The sequence below is a fragment of the Anser brachyrhynchus genome, assembly GCF_964034855.1.
Source record: "Anser brachyrhynchus genome assembly, chromosome: 3".
Lineage (NCBI taxonomy): Eukaryota > Metazoa > Chordata > Aves > Anseriformes > Anatidae > Anser > Anser brachyrhynchus.
Window position 1 is genome coordinate 66,796,242 of NC_137696.1, and position 21,207 is coordinate 66,817,448.

General features: G+C 36.1%; 1 protein-coding gene across 2 annotated transcripts in view; it reads left to right on the forward strand.

Annotated features, from left to right (window-relative positions):
• The window catches only part of MED23 (mediator complex subunit 23), a 37,435-nt gene extending 17,030 nt beyond the window's left edge, over positions 1-20,405 (forward strand). For both annotated transcript variants that reach the window (XM_080583821.1, XM_080583822.1), the window contains 17 exons: positions 1,121-1,266; positions 1,883-2,128; positions 2,294-2,436; positions 3,001-3,175; positions 4,890-5,053; positions 6,192-6,316; positions 6,781-6,986; positions 7,924-8,104; positions 8,935-9,105; positions 10,050-10,266; positions 11,080-11,316; positions 12,850-13,015; positions 13,986-14,058; positions 15,158-15,372; positions 16,238-16,358; positions 18,445-18,576; positions 19,282-20,405. In XM_080583821.1, coding sequence (XP_080439947.1) covers positions 1,121-1,266; positions 1,883-2,128; positions 2,294-2,436; positions 3,001-3,175; positions 4,890-5,053; positions 6,192-6,316; positions 6,781-6,986; positions 7,924-8,104; positions 8,935-9,105; positions 10,050-10,266; positions 11,080-11,316; positions 12,850-13,015; positions 13,986-14,058; positions 15,158-15,372; positions 16,238-16,358; positions 18,445-18,576; positions 19,282-19,455 — 2,892 coding nt within the window. In that variant the 3' untranslated portion in view covers positions 19,456-20,405. The remainder of the gene's footprint in view (positions 1-1,120; positions 1,267-1,882; positions 2,129-2,293; positions 2,437-3,000; positions 3,176-4,889; positions 5,054-6,191; positions 6,317-6,780; positions 6,987-7,923; positions 8,105-8,934; positions 9,106-10,049; positions 10,267-11,079; positions 11,317-12,849; positions 13,016-13,985; positions 14,059-15,157; positions 15,373-16,237; positions 16,359-18,444; positions 18,577-19,281) is intronic.
• Positions 20,406-21,207: the final 802 nt, after the last annotated feature.

Below are 21,207 nucleotides of genomic sequence, written 5' to 3' on the forward strand. Positions count from 1 at the left end.
TATTATTCAACATGACAGCTTCATACATAGGTATTACTATTGTTGTTGAGTTAGTGTTGCAGTAGTGTGCTGCATAGTTACAGAAGTCTTATAATTAAATGAAAAATTTCAGTATTTCCTAGCTATGTTTTTTTGATAGCCACACTTGGTCAGTGTTCTTGTAGACAAAAGAAAAAAGAAAAAAAAATGACCAAAAAACCTTTGCCTGAAGTAGATCTGACTGAGGTTTTGAGGAGGGGATTTTTAGCACACTCAGGATACTGTTAAGGAATAATGTTATGGAATTTCATTGCTATGTCTGTTCTATAACAGAATAATATATTATCAGACAATTCCAGGAGCAAGAAGATGAACGCGACACTTTAAATTCATTTTGTATTAATGGTTCCTTCTGCAGTTGTAAATCAAATCCTAGTCACGGTTGGTGCATTCCTCTAGAATGAAGGTTCTTAAGACAGGGGAGTTAGAGGAAGTATTTAAACTTCACCACGACAGCATTTTTCTCAAAACATCCTCATTGTGATGAGGCCTCTTGCAGTGCCTTCTGTTTGAGGTCAGTAGATACATTAGCACAAATGTGTGGTGTACCAAACTGATAAGGGTTAAGTGTAGAATTTTTTCTCCTCCTAGGTTAGTTTTGACTGGCAGAAATTCTGTAGTACATTTTGTTGCATGACCTCACAGTGGTTTTTATCAGCATAAACTTTGGGAAGAGTGACAGGACTGGTTGCTTTTAATGTAGTTGGGCTTTGAGTTATGTTTGTTTCAAGTGCTTTTGGTCTTAAAGCATTTCTGAACATTTTCTAAATGTTGTCAAAGGCTGTTGCTCTTAGGAGGACCTGTCTTACTCTGCTCTTGATTATGCACTGCTGCCATCTCACTTGTGGTGCTGAGGCATTAGATAATTTGCTGTATTTCAGAACAATTACTGCGGTCTAGTTGTGTTCCAGAGCTCTCTAATTCAAGTGATTGACGAGGAATAGAATCTGTCCTTTAAATATGTTGCTTGTGGTGTTGCAAGTCAAGAAGAAAAACTTAACCTTGTGAATACCGGCTATCTAAGCTGGTTTTCTGTACGTTAATACATGCAACATGTTACATTCACGTGTTCTTTCTTTAGTGTATTCCTGTACCTGACATTAACAAACCCCAGTCAACTCATGCTTTTGCAATGACCTGCATATGGATTCATCTGAATCGGAAGGCCCACAGTGACAACTCCAAGTTACAGATTCCCATTCCTCATTCTCTTAAACTTCACCATGAGTGAGTTTTGTTTGTTTGGAGTGTGTGAGTTTGTTTGTTTGTTTGTTTGTTTTACGTTTTGATTTGTTTCTAGAGACAATGAAATAGGACCCTTCAGGTCTGTATTCAAAATGTATTCTGTGATGGAATGCTGATGGGATAAGGGTTATCAAAGGATAAAAGCACTAAAATCTCAAAGTCAAAACACCTCATAAAAAGTGCAATGCTGTTATACCTTAAAGGAAATTGTTTTAAGTCTAAGAGTGATTAATCTGTTCTACTGATAGAGAATCGGAAAGCAAATTGACTACCTTGTTGTGTTATGCTGTGGCTTGGAAAGTGTGTGTAAGCGGTACACTGGGCTATGTTTTGTCTGGAAAAGTGTTTTTTAAAGTGTATTTTTCTCCTAAGGTGACAGAAGAAAATATATTTTGAACTGCTTTTACTAAACAATGAAACTAACTATAGCATAAGACCTAGTTATTTGATAAGATGCAATTGATAAATATTTTCTTTTTTTCGCGCTATTTATAATCGATTTTTAATCTGTGGATATTGTGGTTCTAATGTTGGAATGCATGTGTATTTTTCTTCTTGCTTCTTCCTACTTAATATATAATCTGTCTTTGGCACGCAGGTTTTTGCAACAGAGTTTAAGAAATAAGAGTTTACAGATGAATGACTACAAGATTGCCTTGTTGTGTAATGCTTATTCAACCAATTCAGAGTGTTTCACTTTACCAATGGGTGTCCTGGTAGAGACTATTTATGGCAATGGCAACATGAGGATATCTCTTCCAGGGACTAATTGCATGGCATCGGGGTCTATTACCCCATTGCCAATGAACCTCTTGGACTCGCTCACAGTTCATGCAAAAATGAGGTACAGTATCCAATGAGCCTTTTTTTTAACCTATTAATGCTTATGCATCAGGACAACTTTTCTCTGTCTGAAAACGTCATGTTTAGATTTGTTGACTTACATAATAAACTTCTTAACTTCCAAGTACTTGTTTTTGATCAACAAATATTTTCTTTCTTTCTTCAGCTTGATTCATAGCATAGCTACAAGGGTAATTAAGTTGGCTCATGCAAAATCTAGTGTGGCCTTGGCTCCTGCTCTCGTGGAAACCTATAGTCGCTTGTTGGTTTACATGGAAATCGAGTCCTTGGGCATCAAAGGCTTTATCAGTAAGAAAGCTTTTCTTCCCCCCTCCCACTTTCCTTTAGTTCAGTAGCATTTTCTTTCGGTAGGAACTGGAGGCCGTATCAGAATCTAATGATGCAACATCATGAATACATGTGTAAATTGCCTTAATATTAAAAAACAAACAAACAAAATGTAATAGTTACCCCAGTGCTGCAGTAAATTTCAGATGAGAGTGCTGCAGTCCCTTTATATCATCACTTGTACTGTCAGGACCTTCCTACTCAATCTGTCTTGTATAAAGAAAAATAAAAAGACAAAAAATGCTTAATAGAAAACCTTAAGTAAAGGTACTAAATTGGTCAGAAATTATATTTAATTTCACTTCATAAAATAATTCAGATGGCTGCTGTATATGTTCAGCCATGAGATTGAGCTCTACGCGTTTACAGCCTCTTAAAGCAGTGCTTGCACATCTGCTGTTTGGAGATTCAAAAAAAATCTGACTTGCAAATAAATATAATGATCTATCCATGGTATACTCTGTAGTTGTTTTTTTGAAGTGTAATCACTTGGAAAACTTAACTTTACAAACTCTTTTTCATAAGGTCAGCTCCTGCCAACAGTGTTCAAATCTCACGCATGGGGAATTTTGCACACTCTGCTAGAAATGTTTAGCTATCGCATGCATCACATCCAGCCTCATTACAGAGTCCAGCTGCTCAGCCATCTTCATTCCCTGGCTGCTGTGCCGCAGACTAATCAGAACCAGCTTCATCTGTGGTGAGTGATGGTTACCATATTTAATCGTTATCTCAGATTGCTTCTTCAACCTGTGTTGAAAGTTGCTTAAGAACTGTGTTTGAAATTGGATGCAAGTACTTTCTGGTCTCAGTTCTGTGAATGTGGTGTTTTGCGGAACCTCAGCAGGTTGTGTTTCGGAGATATAGTTAGATGTTAGCAGTACTGCTCTGCAGAGTTGCATGAGGCAGCCTCTCTTGCACAGACATGGCAGCAGTGTCACAGGTGTGACAGGTTCCTTTCACACAGTAACGTGCACCAGCACCATCATATCAGGAAGTGTCAGAAAACTGTTGAGTTTATTGCACTGGAGGAAAAGGGCAATGCCTGCTTCTTGCAGTCACAGTGATTAGTTTGTCTGCCCGAGGGGACTGTGCTTGCTTACTCCTGTAGAAGATGTGTAATTCCATTACAAGAATTAAATTTGTTCCACTTAATTCTTTAGTATAGTTTATTTTCAGTCAGATCAAAGAAATAATCTCATTCATTCTGAATATGTAAAGGAGTTAGCACAAATCTGTGGTGGTTTTATGTGAATCTGAATGGATCAAAAAATGGTACGTCTTACATCAGTGTAAGCCACACAGTAAAAGAAAGGCTAATCTGCATACAGGAAAGATAGAATTAGTAGCTGAAGTTGTAGAGCTGATACACAGTTGATTCTAGGGAAAAGCTTTGAGTTTAACGTACTGTTAAAGTGACATTTTTATTTTTGTATTTCTTAAAGGTTAAGCTGCAGACTGAGATACAGTTTGTATGCAGAATGTGGGGTTTATTTGTTTTTGGTTTTTTTTTTTTTAAGTCCATTTATTGTTACAGAAGGATACTTCCTGGGGGGAGGCCTGCGAGGAAGAGAGAGCAACCTCATTGGTTCATATCAAGGAAGTCTAATTAAATTAATTTCTCAGTCCAAATTCAAATTGCTCAGTTGCTTATCCTTTACAAAGAATGAAGAGAACAAGTGAAGATAAATTTCTTCTTCAGTCAAGATCTTTCTTTTTATTCACCTGGGTACTGTTTTGTCTTGTTAGTTGGGAAATATAAAACCTGATCATTAATCAGACTACCTAAGTATGCATAACATGTAACTAGATTGGAGTAAACTAATATATGGCTTTGGCATTTCAAAGACACAATGTTGTAAAAGTCTCTTAAACTACTTCAAAATATCTGGTGTGAAAAGCACTCCCAATTAGAGTGCTGGAAGATAAAGTGCTTCTCATTAAAAGCAGTACTTCTTCATTTCTTTAATAAGGATGATTTACTGCTGTCTGCTTCAAGGTGATAGCTTTGCAATTTTCCATGCCTTATTCATGCTTTTTTGCTCTGTTCTTGCGTATATATGTATTTTTTTCCATATATTTCATGTTTAGATGAAGAAGTTCAAAAGGTAACAAAAGGGGGAACTCTAAATTGGAGAGACTCCTGAGTCTTTTTGATGGGCTCTGCATCTGGAATTTTCACTAAATCAAAGTTTGAGAGCTTTATTTGAAAAGAAAGTACTTAAATGGTTGATAGGTTTATTAAACAGTGTGGGAGTGTGGTGGAGAATTTTGTCAGAAAATTAAGAATGTTGCTTTCAAAACAAATGCTTCTGTATTATATGAAGCAGAAAGTGGTGGAAGACTTTATTTTTGGAATCTTAGAAGCAGTAGTATAAGCATTCTTTGTTAACTAGGCTGTTTTCTTCTTTCAGCGTTGAGAGTACTGCTCTAAGGTTGATCACAGCTTTGGGCAGCTCGGAAGTCCAACCACAGTTCACACGATTCCTCAGTGATCCCAAAACAGTTCTTTCGGCAGAATCAGAAGAACTCAATAGGGCTTTGATCTTAACTCTGGCAAGGGCAACACATGTGACAGGTAATAGTGGTACTTTGAGATATAATCTAACTGAATGGTAAAGTCAAGCTTCTTCTCTAAATACCATTTAACAGAATATCCCAGAAACGGCATGGTCAAATACATACCCCCCCCTTTTTTTTTTTAAAAAAAAAAAAAGAGCAAATTTTTTATTTCCAAATACTGAGATTGTTTTTAGGGAAGGGGCTGCTATTTATAACAGAAATCAGATGTTAAGAGCTGTTTTTTATGCATAGATATAGTGTGACCAGCTTCTTTTCTCTGTCTTGTTTTCAATTTCATCATTAAACGTTTGGATTGATTAAATATGTGCCATTTAAGGAAAAAAAAAACAGTCATGGATTGTTGAGGACAAGTATGTTGCTCATGCAGAAGCCACCAACTATATAGCTTACCTTTAAGACAAAGTAATGCGTGTTTTGGATTCCCTTCCTTGGGGAAGGGAAGGGGCAGAAGCTTTTCACCTGTATTTTAATGTGTTAACAATTTGCAGTGACAGTGGTCAGGTTTTTGATAGCTTGGAGAGGGATATTTTCTCTAGCTCCTTTGTTTAAATGGGAAAAGTACAGTTTTAGTCTGGAGACTGGAGAACTAAAACAACTGATTTCACAAAAACTGGTGGAGGAAATTTGAAAGGGAAAGGGTTTTGTTTTTTTAACTTTTGTTCAGTCTTTAATGTTGAGTCAACATTGGGGCTGGAGGAAGATGAGTTTTGTGTTTTGTTTCTACAGCTTAATTGAGAAAGGTACTGCTGAAGAGTTTAAAACAATACAAAAGTGCCGTCTACCAATTTTTCCATCGCTAACTTACTCAGGGTTTTTAAAATTAATTCTAATGAGTTAATTAGCAAAAGCATGTCTTGCTGTCATTACAGGAAATTAAATATAAAATCTTAAAATTATTTGCTTTATTTCTAGTTCAAAGCTAAAAATAATTTCATTACTTTTAATGGCATAAAATAGCTTGTTCTACAAAATATATAAGATTCAAAAGAAGGGGGTGGGAGAACTTTATCAAAAGGGGAACACTGTTGAACGAGCAGAGGCTTAATGCCTTTTACTGCAGAAGAAATACATGTGAGAAATAATAGTTTTTTTGTGTGTGTGTGAAATGCTAATGTCATCAATCCATTTTCTAGACTTTTTCACAGGCTCTGATTCAATTCAGGGAACTTGGTGCAAGGATATATTGCAGACTATCATGAGTTTTACTCCACATAACTGGGCATCACATACACTAAGCTGTTTTCCAGCTCCACTGCAGGTAATAGTTTCAAACTGATGATTTTATAACTAGAAATACAGAAAACTTACTCTTTGCCATTTGCTTGTTCATGAGATTCTTCTCCCATCCATACGATCTTTATCTCAGGTCACTAAAAACCAGTATGATTGTAACACTGATCTTCAGAAATGCATTAGCTTTTCCTGGAATGCTCTTAGGCCGAGTTTGGTGAGCTGGTAGTACCAGTGCAAGGTAAATCATACCTTTCAAAACAAAAAAAAAGTAATAATGGAGAAGCTTCTTCTCTTGTGGCAGTTTGTAATGTGACTTTGTTATAGACAAAACAGTCACTGTGGTGTCACAGTGAGGCAACAACCCTGTCTAGTAGGTTTGTATTGTACAAGGAAGTAGAAACTTAAAACCTGCTAAATCAGGCTAAAGTTGACCTGTTGCAATGTTTTGTTTTAGGCTCTCAGTCACACCAAAATCTACTTTTATTTCAGGTATTCTTCAAACAGAATAATGTACCTCAGGAAAGCCGTTTTAACTTGAAGAAGAATGTGGAAGAAGAATATCGAAAGTGGAAGTCCATGACCAATGAGAATGGTATAATCACTCACTTTTCCGTACAAGGTTCACCCCCACTTTTCCTTTGTCTTCTGTGGAAGATGCTGTTAGAGACAGATCACATTAATCAAATTGGCTACAGGTGAGCTTAAAAGCTGTGCAATTTCAAAGTTACTACAATAATGCTTTCAGTTCTGAGGACATAGGCCCTGTGCATTAGAGCTTGATTTTTACTTTTCTATTAATTTGAAGCATGGGGAAAAAAGGAGTGGAGCCTAGGTGTTGGTATATAGTAATAATTTTGTATTGTTTAAGGTTGATTACACCTTCTAGCTGATGTTTTTTTCTTTTGGTGTTGCACACAGTGGTCTGTATGTTCTTCCTGGTGAGAGAGGTGTAGGCAAGGATGTGAGGTGTTTGAATTCAGCAATTTACTTAGCCTTTATACACTAATAGAAGATATATGTATACATATATATATAACGTTGTATTAAAATGAAAATTATGTAAGTAGTCCTACAATTTTTTGACTTGTTCTCTGTAATAATAGCATCAGCTCTGGTCATGAGAAGTAAGATTATTCTTTTTCAGTCCTCATTAGGTCTGTTGAAAAAATGAATATTTATAAGAGCACGTGTTACTCTTCCTTGCAATCAGGAAATAACTGTATTTTAATGCTAAGGTTATATTAAAAACACACAGTACAGGAAAATAAAACCGTGTTGCAGAAGATCATGCTAAGAGTTGTGTAACTTTATAGGTTATGCGTATAAAAATGCGTAACTAAAGCATGTATTCTGAGCAGAATGGTACAGGTAAGAATTGGTGAACTTGAGTAATTTCTTCTTATTAGTGTCCAGACTTTGGAATTCCCTTGCTCAGGGGATGGGGATTGTTTTGGTTTTGTTTTGTTTTCATTTAATAAGGTAAGGGTTTTTAAAGCAAACATTTGTATAAAATCCACTTGTTCTTATAAAATAGATTGCTTAAAAACGTATTAAGAATACTAACATCAATTGGTTGCTTTTACAATCTGTGCAAGTATCCTTGTAAGAGAGACTTTTCTTCTTCCACAACAGAGTATTAGAAAGAATTGGGGCAAGAGCTCTAGTGGCACATGTCAGGACATTTGCGGATTTCTTGGTGTATGAATTCTCTACCTCAGCAGGAGGCCAGCAGCTTAATAAATGCATTGAGATTCTGAACGATATGGTATGGAAATACAACATTGTAACACTGGATAGGCTGATATTGTGTTTGGTAAGTATTGCCTTAAAAGAAGGGATGTGAGAGGTTTCACAGAACTTGGTCCTTGCATTCTTTGTCACTTTTATGGGAGCAATCTTTTTAAAAAATGTATTGGTTTTATGTATTAACTATTTGCTAACCCCAAAATCAAGTAAAACAGTAGATTAGTTCTGTAAGCAACATAGAACTCAGTCGTACAGTTCTCTGAATCTTCCGGGGAAGCTTTTCTTGGTTATTTAAAGGCAACCATTGAGTTAGTATTACTGTATGTTATTGTTATTATGCTATGGTGTGAAAACAAACGTGAAGTCTTGTACCCATTAGAGTTTTCTATTTTTGCTTGGAACTCAGCCTTTTTCATGCAGAAAAATAGGGGAGAAATGGCATTCTCTGATTTTCTAGGTTGTTCTGCAAAATAAAGAAAAGCAGAATTTACCCAGAGGAAATTAAACTGGGTTTTAAAACTCTAGTCCAAACATGTCAGTGGCCAGAAGCTTGAAAAAATTTTAGATTCACTGTCATTAATTGGATATTTTCAAGAAGAGAAATGACAGCCAAAAGAGAACTAGAATTCTTGGTAACATACTTCCACTGGAAATTTTTTGAGACTTTTTGCCTGTTGGATAGAAAATGTGATGCTTAGTTTTCACAGGAGATGACAGAGCCTACCTCTGTTGTGTGTCTTCACTCCAAAATTACAGTTGAGAGATTACATGTTCAGTGTGAATTTGCATGCAGATCTATCTAATGTGCTAAACATAGGCTAGCCAATGTTTAAAGGTTCTAAAGCAGACAGTAATATCAACTCTAATTCCATGTTTTCTGATCCTTTTTGTTTAAAGGCTATGCGTAGTCATGAAGGAAATGAAGCTCAAGTCTGTTACTTCATAATTCAGTTACTCTTACTCAAGCCTAATGATTTCAGAAACAGAGTGAGTGATTTTGTGAAGGAGAATTCTCCAGAGCACTGGCTGCAGAATGACTGGCATACTAAGCATATGAGTTATCACAAGGTATCAAAGCTAATAAAATCCTTTTATTGTAATACTATGCTATGGAGTTCAGATCAGCTAAAAAGTCTTTTGTCCTGTAAATTACAGGACAGTTCTGTAGATTCTTGGAGTTAGTTTATAAGTAGTAATTTATTTGGACTAGTATGAAAAAACCAACGCTATGTTTATGTAATAATGTTAAAATTATAATGCAATCATATCTAAAGATGGAAGCATCTGAAGGGTTGGTTAGAAACTTGTTAAACTAAATCCAATAATTTTAAAAATTATTTTAGAAATTTAAATAATTAAAATTTTAATTATTTAAAAAATAATTAAAAATTTACTCATTTAGAATAGAGGTCCTGTGCATCAGGGAAAAGGTATCTGTCCTCTGGTTCCTCATTATCAGGTTCCCCATCCCTGTAGTGATGGCACAGGGCCTGGTTGCGTTGTCTTCACTCCACTCCACCTTCCCTCCTATATCTCTAAGTCTGCGCACCAAGCTCCCCTGGTGTTACGAATGCCTAAGGTTGCAGTTTCCCAGGGAGTAATTACATGCATGTTATTTCTAGTGTTCTGACTCAGTACATAATGCAGAAACTTCTGGTAGTGCTGATTCCCCTAGATTTTCTCTTAAACCACTCAACAAGGAAAACACAGTCACTGCCTGCTTTCAGCTTTGCATTGGTTTCCTTAATGCTCCCTTATGCCCCTTCAAGTGGTGATGAAACTTCGTATATTTTTTTTTCCTGAAGAAGTTGTATGTAGGTGTCATAACCACTATTTAATTTCACTCAGAGATAAATTTTCCTCAGTAAGATTTACACTGGTAACCTCTCATTGCATTCATGTATGATAATAAGGGTTATGAAGTGTCCTTTGAAAGCAGTGTCGATTCTGAATATTTAATGCAGTGCTTTTAAAGAAAGAGCTTTTAATTTTGTTGGATTTCTTCCCTCCAGAAATACCCTGAAAAGCTGTATTTCGAAGGCTTGGCAGAGCAAGTCAATCCCCCAGTTCAAATCCAGCCACAGTACCTACCAATTTATTTTGGAAATGTATGCCTGCGCTTTCTGCCAGTGTTTGACATTGTAATCCATAGATTTCTGGAACTGCTTCCAGTGTCTAAGTCACTAGAAACTTTATTGGATCATCTGGGAGGTTTATACAAATTTCATGGTAAGTTATCTGGGAATGCAGACTTTTTGTTCCTATTGTGACAATTCTGTTCTTTCTCCTTCATTGCCTTCATTCATAATTTTAATCTGCTAGCACAGTGATGTTTAATCCTTTCCTATTCTTTGAGCCCTATGCACATTTCCACAAAGAAGTGCATTCCCTGGTTAGTGTATTTCAGCCTACAAATAGCGAACTTACTTTTATTCTGGTAGCTTTTGCTAGTTCATGCTTGCTTTACGCCTTTCCCTTTCACTCCTTTCTAGTAGTGAGTACTTGGACTTGTGTCTTAACAATCTTTCTGTTACCAAGACTGAAACAGATAGAAAACAAACAAAAAATTCCTCCATCTACCTTTGTTTAAGGTGAAATAATTTAACCTGTTTTTTTAATACTTTTTTATTGCACTTTTACAGTAAGTTTTGTATAGATGACATAGATATGTTATGGCCAGACATTTTACAATATTCTTTTACAGAATTTCATACCTGGAGTCTTCCTATTTAATACCTTTTATATGAAGAGGTGATTAAGTGGATTAATGTTGGATAGGTTATTAAATGTTCATATGTTAATATTGACTTTCTTGCTTAACCTCTACCCATCTCCCCACACATTAAAGTATAAATGGAAGACAAAAGAGAATCAGTGTTGTTTAGTGAAGTAAAGCACATGAATCCATTCCAAATACACTGTTTTGAAATACCTGCAATTTAGTCTCAGGGAGCTCTTGATTTTAATTTCATGTTTGCGACCAGAAATGTAACGGTGATGCTAAAAAACATCCTGTTCACTTTGTTGTTTTCTTCTTGGCAGACCGTCCTGTGACTTACCTGTACAACACTCTTCACTATTACGAGAGGCATCTCAGAGAGCGCACAAACCTCAAGAGAAAGCTTGTTCATGCCATAATTGGCTCTCTCAAAGATAATCGCCCACTGGGCTGGTGTTTAAGTGATACTTATCTCAAATGTGCTATGAATGCCCGAGAAGATAATCCATGGATTCCTGATGACATTTACTATTGCAAACTCATTGGAAGACTAGTAGACAATATCCTTCTTAAATAGTGCATGAAATAAGCTGTGCCAGTGTCTTGTAGCTTCATTTCATCAAAATGTAAAGTTCAATTTCCATCTGTTCAGCCTAAATTCATGTTAGGTTACTTCAGTATATTTTAACTGTATGCATTTGTTTCTAGAGGTGTGAAGAATGTCAAAGCAGTAAACCAGTTAAGCAGCTATAGAACTGACTGCAGATGATTTAATATTTACGTATATATACACATATATATTAGGTCAGTGGTCTCTTTGGCCAGTACAGAGCAATACCTTCTAATTACAAGCATTGTTTAGAAGATGAAAACAAAGTTGTAATGTGTTTCTTCAGTATTTCTGTATTATTTTATGCAGGGACTGTGCTCTCCTGGTAAAAACAGCTTGAAAAATATGGTGAAAATGATATACAGTACAACTTTATAAAAACTTCACTATTTATTCCATTATTTCTAAATGCTTAATGCATTCTAAATTGAATTCTAATTGCCTCATAAAATGAGCTTGACATAAAGCATGATTGTTTAAAGAACAATGTAGAACATAAGATTAATTTTTTTTCTAGTGCCATTACGAGTATTACTAAGAAAATATGTTGTAAGCAGTGTCACATTTAGGCATGTATATAGCTGAATATATATAGGTGAAAGTCAGTATACGTGCTGTTAGCTACTGCTGACAATCTGGTTTTTAGGTGGGAAGAACTAGAAATTACATCTTTAACACAAACCTAAATTTTCTTAATTGTTCCTTTTTACTTTTTTATGGTTATGATCGCAGTTAATTTAAATTCCTGTGGAAATATCTGGTGAACCCATGCAGCTATGTTCTAGAGAACAGTGCTAGACACTTTCTCTTTCTGGGTTAGCTTTATGGAAGTTGGCCAGTTTTCTGGGTGTCGTGTCTCTTCCTTCACTTATCTTCCCAAACCTGCCTTTCCTTTATGTGTAACTTGGAAAAAGTTTACTCAATCTATCTAAAGAAAGCTAAAAATACATAAAACCCTGCTTTTATGCAAATGTCAACAGTGCGGTGGGAGATCTTTTCTGTATGTAGCTCAGATGAGCTAGTGTTCCTCGTGAAAGCAGAGTATTTTCAGACTAAGCAGGTGCTCACTTTGCATAAACTGTCACCCTGGAGTTCTGCTAGGAGATCATATACTGAAGCAAATTAATGGTTTCAGATTATGCAGAGTAGAAAATTCTTGTTATTTTCATCTTGTCATGGAAGCAGATGGTGGATGAGATGGTTGGTGTTGTTTTGTTCCACCTCTTAATCAGGGAAATTTATCCTCTGCATGACCATGTGTGTAGTGCATCTGTAACTATGTATTTGTGCAATCCTTCAATGACTTACATTGATGCTCTTGGCCAGATGTCTTATTTTTATGAACTATGGTTTTTTATTAGTTCTCAGTAGCTTATCTTTCATTTCAACTCAACTATATATGTATATGTGTTATATTTTTAAATACCATGCTGCTTACACTAGTCCTTGTTGGGGAAGCTTTTTTTTCCTTAATCATTGTCACCTATGGCAGGGAAATCACCTGGTCCGTTTCCAAACTGTGACTGGAGATTCAATGAGTTTCCTAACCCAGCTGCCCATGCTCTTCATGTTACCTGTGTTGAGCTCATGGCCCTGGCAGTTCCAGGAAAGGATGTGGGCAATGCACTGCTGAATGTTGTGCTGAAGAGGTACGTTGCATCTCTGAAACTGTTTCCTGCAATTTTTTTGAGATTGCTAAGGTAGTTTGTAATATTCATTTTCATTGAGTTTTATAATTTTTAAGTATAAATAATGACATTTTTAATTAGGTGGTTTTGGAGGACAAACAAAGCTATAGGGATCGAGCAGAAAAATGGTGTGTTGGATTCGTGCATTGTTGTGTATTGTGTGTACTTCAGGAACCATTGATTCAGCACAATGAAAAGATGGTGGGAAGACCTCACACTAGCTAAGGAATTATCCAGTGGGTTCAGTGGCACAGAGACTAGAAAAAGGCTGTTTTCCTTTCAGCTGGCATGGCAGGAAAAAAGTTGATATGCAGAGAAAGGGGCAGGAAGCCTTGGCAGGATTCCAGATCCTTGTGATGCTAGTGTAAAATCAGAGATGCTTTAAAACGGAGTAGTGTACCAAGGCTGGCGTTCTGTAAGGATGCATTAAGCTTTACCCATAGTTCTCTTTCTTGATTCCTAGCTCAGTCACCGTGAAAAGAACTGAAGTGAAAGGAAGGACCTAGTATTCTTGCAGTGACTCAGATGTCATCTTTGATAAGCACTGATAAAGTGAAATGATTTTTTTTCAGCCTTATTCAGCTTAGTAATGTATTATTGTTATCTTTGTTTGTGGCATGTGGAGGGAAGTAGTCAATAAAGGGACAAGTAGCCTTTAAGCACTCAAGTCTGTTTTGTAGCAATCACAGTGTGATTACAGTATTTGAAGAAAACACGATACAAAAGCAAAATCATGTCTGAATAAAATTTTGCTGGTAACATCATAGTGGTATTTATATTGTCTGTTGGCTCTCCTACATAGCTGCATATGTTTGTATAGTTCTCTCAACTTGAGAAATGTTCTTTGTATAAGTACACCTTGTTCTAGGTACGCGAAAAGCACAAGCTGCAATTGTGAATTTCTGAGACTGAGTTTTCTTTTTCTTTGTAGTCAGCCCCTGGTGCCAAGAGAGAATATCACAGCTTGGATGAATGCTATTGGACTAATTATCACAGCCTTACCAGTAAGTCGATAAGTTGTACTTTGAAATAAAAAAAAAAAATCTTTTTTCCACGTAAAGATTATCATCTTCCTCGAGCATGTCGTAAAATGTTTTGTAGTTTGCAATGTGACAGCCAACATCTGTAGATTCCTCAGAGCGCCATTCCGAAGGCTACTTCCATGTTAGAAAAACATCTTTTTCTACTTATCCAGCATGGAAAAAGTGAACAGGCTTTCTGTTTTTCTATTTTGTTTTGAGTCTGGGGGAAAAAGAAGTGAATCACTCCTATTTAAAACATATTTAAATCCCACATCTGTAATATTAGTTGTAGACTGGAGCTATGAAGATGAGAATCTTCATAAGACTTCTGATGCAAATCTAATGTTTTTATTAATGCTTACACTTGCACATCCTGTATCTCTTAAATCACGTAAATAAGATGTGCCTATGACTGCAAAAGCAAGTATATGCAGTATTAGAGAACATTTTTCAGTAGAAATGTTGATCTCCTGAATATAATGACTTCCGGTATCTGACCAGGAACGTGTGAATAATTTTAATCTTGCTAACATTTACATGTTGCTTATATGTGCAACATTTATTTTCACAAGGACTTCTGTCCAGCAAAATGGCTCCTTGGAAGAAAGGCAACATTAATTTTGTCCTTATTTTTATTATTTTTGATACATGTGTTTCTCCTGTGTCTTCTCCTTGCACCTTCATCTGTATTCTCTGACATTTGTACCCTTCTTTGTTTTCTTTTTTCCATGTTGGATTTTTGGTCTGTTTGTTTGTGCCTATACTCAGAAAATTCTTGATCTCTTTCCACTAAGGCTTTTCATCTCTGCCCTGTTTCTTTTGGAGCCCTTTACTTTAGCTCTCTAAATAACGAAGTTCATGAAATACGTCTTGATAATGCCACACCCTTGAGTGTGCCACGCCCACTAACAGTGATGTATTCTGTATTACGCTTCTTAATTTTTAGGTTTGTCAGACAGATTTATAAACTGCCATGTAGTTGAAAACATCTTAGAAATGTGATAGTGGTAGAGAAAAGATGAGGAGCGTTATCTTAGATGGTGTTCTTTTCAGAAGGAATTCAGGCTTTTTGTTTTTCCAGGAGCCATACTGGATTGTTCTCCATGATCGCATTGTGAGTGTTATCAACAGTCCCAGCTTGACATCGGAGACAGAGTGGGTTGGTTACCCGTTCCAGCTGTTTGACTTCACAGCATGTCACCAATCTTATTCTGAGATGGGTTGTAGCTACACTTTGGCTTTGGCACATGCTGTCTGGCATCATTCTAGCATTGGACAGCTTTCTCTTATTCCTAAGTAAGTGCAGTGATACTTGATGATTTAATTTGTCTTTAGAACTCCATGCATATTGTAGATAAAGAAGCTGTACTGGTAGTATTTATACAAGCAAATATCTAGGGGGTAGCACCAAAACTCACCTGATAAATCACAAGGTTTATTCCAGCTCCTTATTCCACGACACGACTCTTGTGTCTGTAAGTTTCAGAGCTCTCATATAGAGTGTGATTGCCTTTCATCTGCCTGTTTAAATTTTGATTAGCTTTTATGCTTTTGTTTGTTCCTTTCATGTTTAGCTTTTCTTAAAGGCATTAACTGTAGAGTAGTCTTAAAGCATCAACTGTAATGGGTAAGTGTGTCCTTTATTCTGGCAAGTGCCCTGTGGCTGCCAGTTGAGATGCTTTACTGACTGAAAGATGCAGTAGTGATCCACTTAGTCATTAAGGCAAGTAAAAAGTACCAGAAGTTGATTAGACTTTCCCCAGTGCTGTGTTAATGACAGAATTAACAGATGTCATTTACAAATACCAAGTTGTAACATACTGGACAGAAGTGAAGGTATTATGATGTATTCCTGTCAGTCAGTCGTGACTGTTGATTTAAAACTGGTGTTAAAACTTTAGAGCACAGCTTTTTCACTGTACATGGCATTCTGCTAAGCTCAGGTGGGATTGTTTGTCTCCTTGAGACAAGGTTCTAGTCTTGTGATAACGTCTGGAAATGTTCTAGAGTTTCACTGAAATAGCTAGTATTTTCTGAAGTATGTTGTAATTTCTAAAATGAAGACTCAAATCTGCGAGAGAGAATCCTTTGTTTTGGTTAAAGTTTGGGCTGGGGGGAGAAAAAGTGCCATTCAAATAGGATGTATCTTAAAATATTGCAGGTTCCTCACAGAAGTATTGATACCCATAGTGAAAACTGAGTTCCAGTTACTCTATGTTTACCACCTTGTCGGTCCTTTTCTTCAACGGTTCCAGCAGGAGAGGACACGATGCATGATAGAGGTAAAGTGTAACTCTTGGATTACTTTATACTGACAAGCAAAATTAACATACACTGTTACATTAAAGAGTAGACTGTGACAGAGATCTCTCTTATAAACATTCAGAATTGAATTCTATACAAATAAAACAGTGTTTTCAAGGATCTATTCACTGAGTTGCTATTCAGCTTCCTTGTTAACTGAAACCCTGTCCATTTGCTTCAGGATGAAACACCTAGCACTTTTTTTTTTAAGTGACACGTTTGCTTTGGCTTTCAAATTGCACGTGAAATGTGCGTCAGACTTCATGTGTTTTTTAAAAGCTTCTATGCAGGTTAAAGAAGGTAAGTAAGAGCTACGTACTGTGAGAATGAGGGAGCACAAGCAGTTTCTTACACTGGTATCAGTGGGGGGCGGGGGAGGGAAGAAAGGGAGAAAAGAGATGGAATTGGCCAGCAGCCAGATGAGCTAAAAAACTACAGATAGCGGAGTCCTTTAGAGAAAGACGAGCTAAACATGGGAAATGTGTCTTTACGTATTTGTGCTGACAGCAAATATCTGCTAAGCCTGTATGGCAAGTATGCATCTCATCTCCTTCTAGAGTTTGATCAACATAACATAAAAGTTTACCACCACTACTATTTTTTTTATCCCAAATTATGCATGTCCATGCTGGGGATTTCACTTTAATCTTCTTAGGTTCCCATTAGATCAGGTGCTGCAATATTTTCCCTCATTTCTTTATAAACTGTTTAGTTTACATACATCATTTTGTGAACAAGTCACAAAGTGTAGGAAGGCATAAACAGTGAGCTTTGTAACTGTTGTTCCCATGTTTTTTGGATGTATTGTGAATACAGGATACTGTAAGGAGCTGTATTAGTTAAATAATCATATTATAGTGTTTCTGTATATTTCTTTACATATTTCCTTCAGTTTTCTTACTGAACTATGTCATTTTCTGATTCTTTTTAAGTATACTTTAGAAGCATGAAACAAAAATACATACATCATTCAAAGGTCGGACTAGATGATCTTTGAGGTCTCTTCCAACCTAAATGATTCTGTGATCATTTGTGAATCCACTGATCTGTCTCTCCTTTCTTTTTTAATTCTTCTTTTCTCTTTTTTCTCATTTTCTTATAGCTACAATAAAAGTCAATCCAAATTACTATTTTTTTCATGAAACAGTGCTTAAGTACTGGAAGGGCAATAGAAAATGCTGTTTAGGTGTGGAGCAGTATCTTTTTATAGGCTCCTGTATAATACTGTAAATAGCTAGTAAATACGGCTTTGACTGGTTTCTTCCTCCCTTAGGAAGGAACAGTTTTTGTCTTTTTTCTCTGCATTGAACCAAAATACAAAAAAAATGGAAAGATGATAGATTTTCAAGTTTCTTAGCATTCTCATACCACTTATTTTCCTTTGCAAGGAACTGATTTCAGTGTCAGAATATCATGATGAGTTACTCCCTTCAGAGTAGGCAGCAGCTGTCGTGTGACTAAAATGACAAGTCACAAAGTTCAAATTTCACATTGTCGTTTTTAAATGGTCATAGTCTTACATAGGTTTGCACACAAAGCCTCCTTTATTAAGTATGTTGAATCATTCTGGTTGTAGAGAATTCATCTCTCTGTGGAGAATGCTTGAACCATTAAAATGCACTGTATGCATTTGCCGAAGACCTAGCTGTAGTCTAGGTCCAAGCTAAAACAGTAATCCGTAGTCTCTTCTCTGCAAAAGACTCAAATTTTGTGTTAAACTTCTTATAGGTATTTATTAATGTCTACTTTCCCGAACATTTGCAAATTTTTTAGGCACTTATTCAAAGCATATTGCAGTCAGTGATGTTCAAGCATTAATTATGTAACGTGTACCAAAATACCATCACTACACTCGCTGAAATTTAGCTTCGGAAAAAAGAATCATTTAGTCAAGCATGATGGGATTGGTTAGACTTGCCCATTTGCCTCTGCAAGAAATAAACGGGAATTACAGGTACTTAAAAAGCAGTATATATATTTATTACACTGTTGAACTGTGTTTCTGCTCTAAAGCTCTTCAAAACCTGTTCTGATTTTGGGTGTTTTTTGTGTCTGTGGAGACAGATTGGAGTGGCGTTTTATGAAATGCTCCTGAATGCTGATCAGTACAGCTCGCACCTGAACTACATGGATCCTATCTGTGATTTCTTGTATCATATGAAGTATATGTTTACAGGTGACAGTGTGAAAGACCAAGTAAGTAAACAGTAGATACTGATACTTAATTATCCTTTTTTCCCTATGGCAAATTAATATTTTTAGGAGTGATTTTTGTATGTAGCATTAAAAAAATGCTTAATTGTTGACTGGTCTCTCTGTATGCAAACTGGGGAGTTGATATCCTTTTATACAGTTGAAACCTTTAGACACAGTAGGCTGAGTATCTCAGATTTCTAGATTTTATGTAGTGTGAAAGAAGATTACAGCTTGAAATTTTTAAAGTACCATTATTAAGTAACCAGTAGAAAGAAAGCTGTATAAACTTTTGGTTGTTTGACAGCTTTTTCCTCATTTCAGTCCATAACTTTTAAGTTTTTCCTTAGTTTCTGATTCAGTTAATGTAACTTGACTTGTGACAAAAACAAGAATGTATCCATAGTTGGTGGAAAAGTAATTCAGCTAGTTTATTTTATAACAGTGTGAACTTCTTTAAAGCATAATTAGTGTGAATCATTTTGCAAAGCTTTGGTGTACAGCTATTACTAGAGGTCCGTAAGTTAGCATGGTGAATAGAATGTTAACATAAATACCATGATTTACTGTATCTTTTTCCTTTTTTAGTTGTGCGTATGTAATGGTCATGTACAGTGGTCAAAATACTTCTGTTTTACCAAATGCATTTCTGTCTTTATTATTATTATTATTTATTATTATTATTATTATTATTATTTTATTTTACAGGTTGAGAAAATCATTTGTAATTTAAGACCAGCTTTGAAGCTTCGGTTACGTTTCATAACGCACATCAGCAAAATGGAGCCAGCAGCTGTTCCACAGCAACCTCTCAGTAATGGCTCACCAGCACCACAGCCTAGCCAAGTGCCTGTTAATGTTGCTTTGCCGGTTACACAGTGAAATGAAGTGTTAGGTCGGCTTTGGTGTGATGGTTTCCTTCTACTAGTCAAGGTGAAACGTTATCTGATCTGAAATCTAGTATGCTGTGTAAAAGGAAAGAGAACCGCGTGCAAATTTCTGCTTCATTTTCTTTTGCATAATGAAGCTGTCTAATTGTATGCACGCCAGTTTTCCTGCCTATTTATATCAGACACTAAATAAGGTATATGTTACCTTTCCTTGAAAGCACTGAGTAAACTTTCTCTGCATGCAAGTACATGGATTTCTGAAGAGTTTACAGTATTCCTGCTCCCTATCCAGATCTGAGTCACCTGGACTTATCCTTCCTTCTGTCTATGAAATGAAAGGACATTCAAACAATGTAGCGTGGTAGAAGAATGGCCTTTATAAATTTGGCTTCTGCATTATTAGAAATTTGTATTCTTTTTGTCCAACAAAACTTATATTCTTCTCATCTTTTGGGCAGACAAATTAAGTTATTATACAGAAAATCTCCTAGAAAAAAAGACTGCATCAGTTACATTGGGTCAATTATTCTCAGTCTTTGGGAAGATGTTACGAGCTTTTGAAAATATCTGTAAATTTTATATGTACAGTTTACATTCAACAAATGAGCAGTGGGTTTGATCTAGCATCAGTTACTAGACTAGATTACTACCCAGAGGCTGTCTCTAATGAATTTATTATGAAAGTCTGCATATTCAGTTAAAGCTATGCTGGTTGTTATTTTATCTTTCCTATTTGGGAAATGGTGTAATTTTTATCAGGTCAATCGTATGAATTTTATTAATATCGATATCTTATATTTTAGATTTATATAATATTCGACTAAGTTTTTTCTGTGTACTGTGTTCTGAGGGTTTTGATAAGAGAATTGAAAGACTAAATGTTTTGTAAATACTCATTTGACAAACTTTTTTTTAATTAAAAACAAAACAACCAAAAAAAAAGCAACCTTTTATGACTGTAGTAGTAGTGTTTATTTGTTTTCCATACATTTTATGTTAAAAATAAGGATACCATAGCAAGTATATTTCCATGGCCCAAGTTCTTTATCAGCTTCACAATAGCACCAATTTCAGCCCATTTCAGAGTCAGATTTCTGTCTTTGATCTATGCCTTTCTAAAAATGTGATAGTTATGAAAAGGAGTTGTTGGTTCTATGGGTGGAAGTGTTTTGGTTGGTTGGTTATGAAGACTGTCAAAAAGGGACAGCAAACCTACATTGCTGGAAACTGCCATCATCTAGATTGTACCCTTGGATCCCAAATTCTGCCAAGTGTAATTTAAGTAAGAAAAAACTGTGAGTGCTTTTCAATTAATTTGTCTGATACAAAATCATGTTTGCTTATCGAATGCTACGTTTGGTCTAAAACATGTTGTGTTCCATTCCAGAGTCAAGTTATTTTAGTGATTTTTGGCTTAGTTTTGATAAGGAGGTGAACACAACTGGTCTCCAAAACTCCAGTGGGGACAGGCCTATCCATAGAGCCATTCCCACAGGCTTTCAGGGCAGGTCTGAGAGGCAAGATTCTGATGGTGGCTTTGAAAGCTTCCGTTGTCAGTGAAACTGTATTAATAGTGGTTCTCTTCCTAAACAATTTTTTTTGTCTGTTGCCTGCAGAACAGCACGTTACCTGGCTATTCAGCATGATAGTTATGACTGAATTATATTTAACACTGCAGGCGTTTTCCTGAATTGTCTCACTTCATACTGAAATACGTTTTTAGCTTGATGTGGACCGTGAGTGT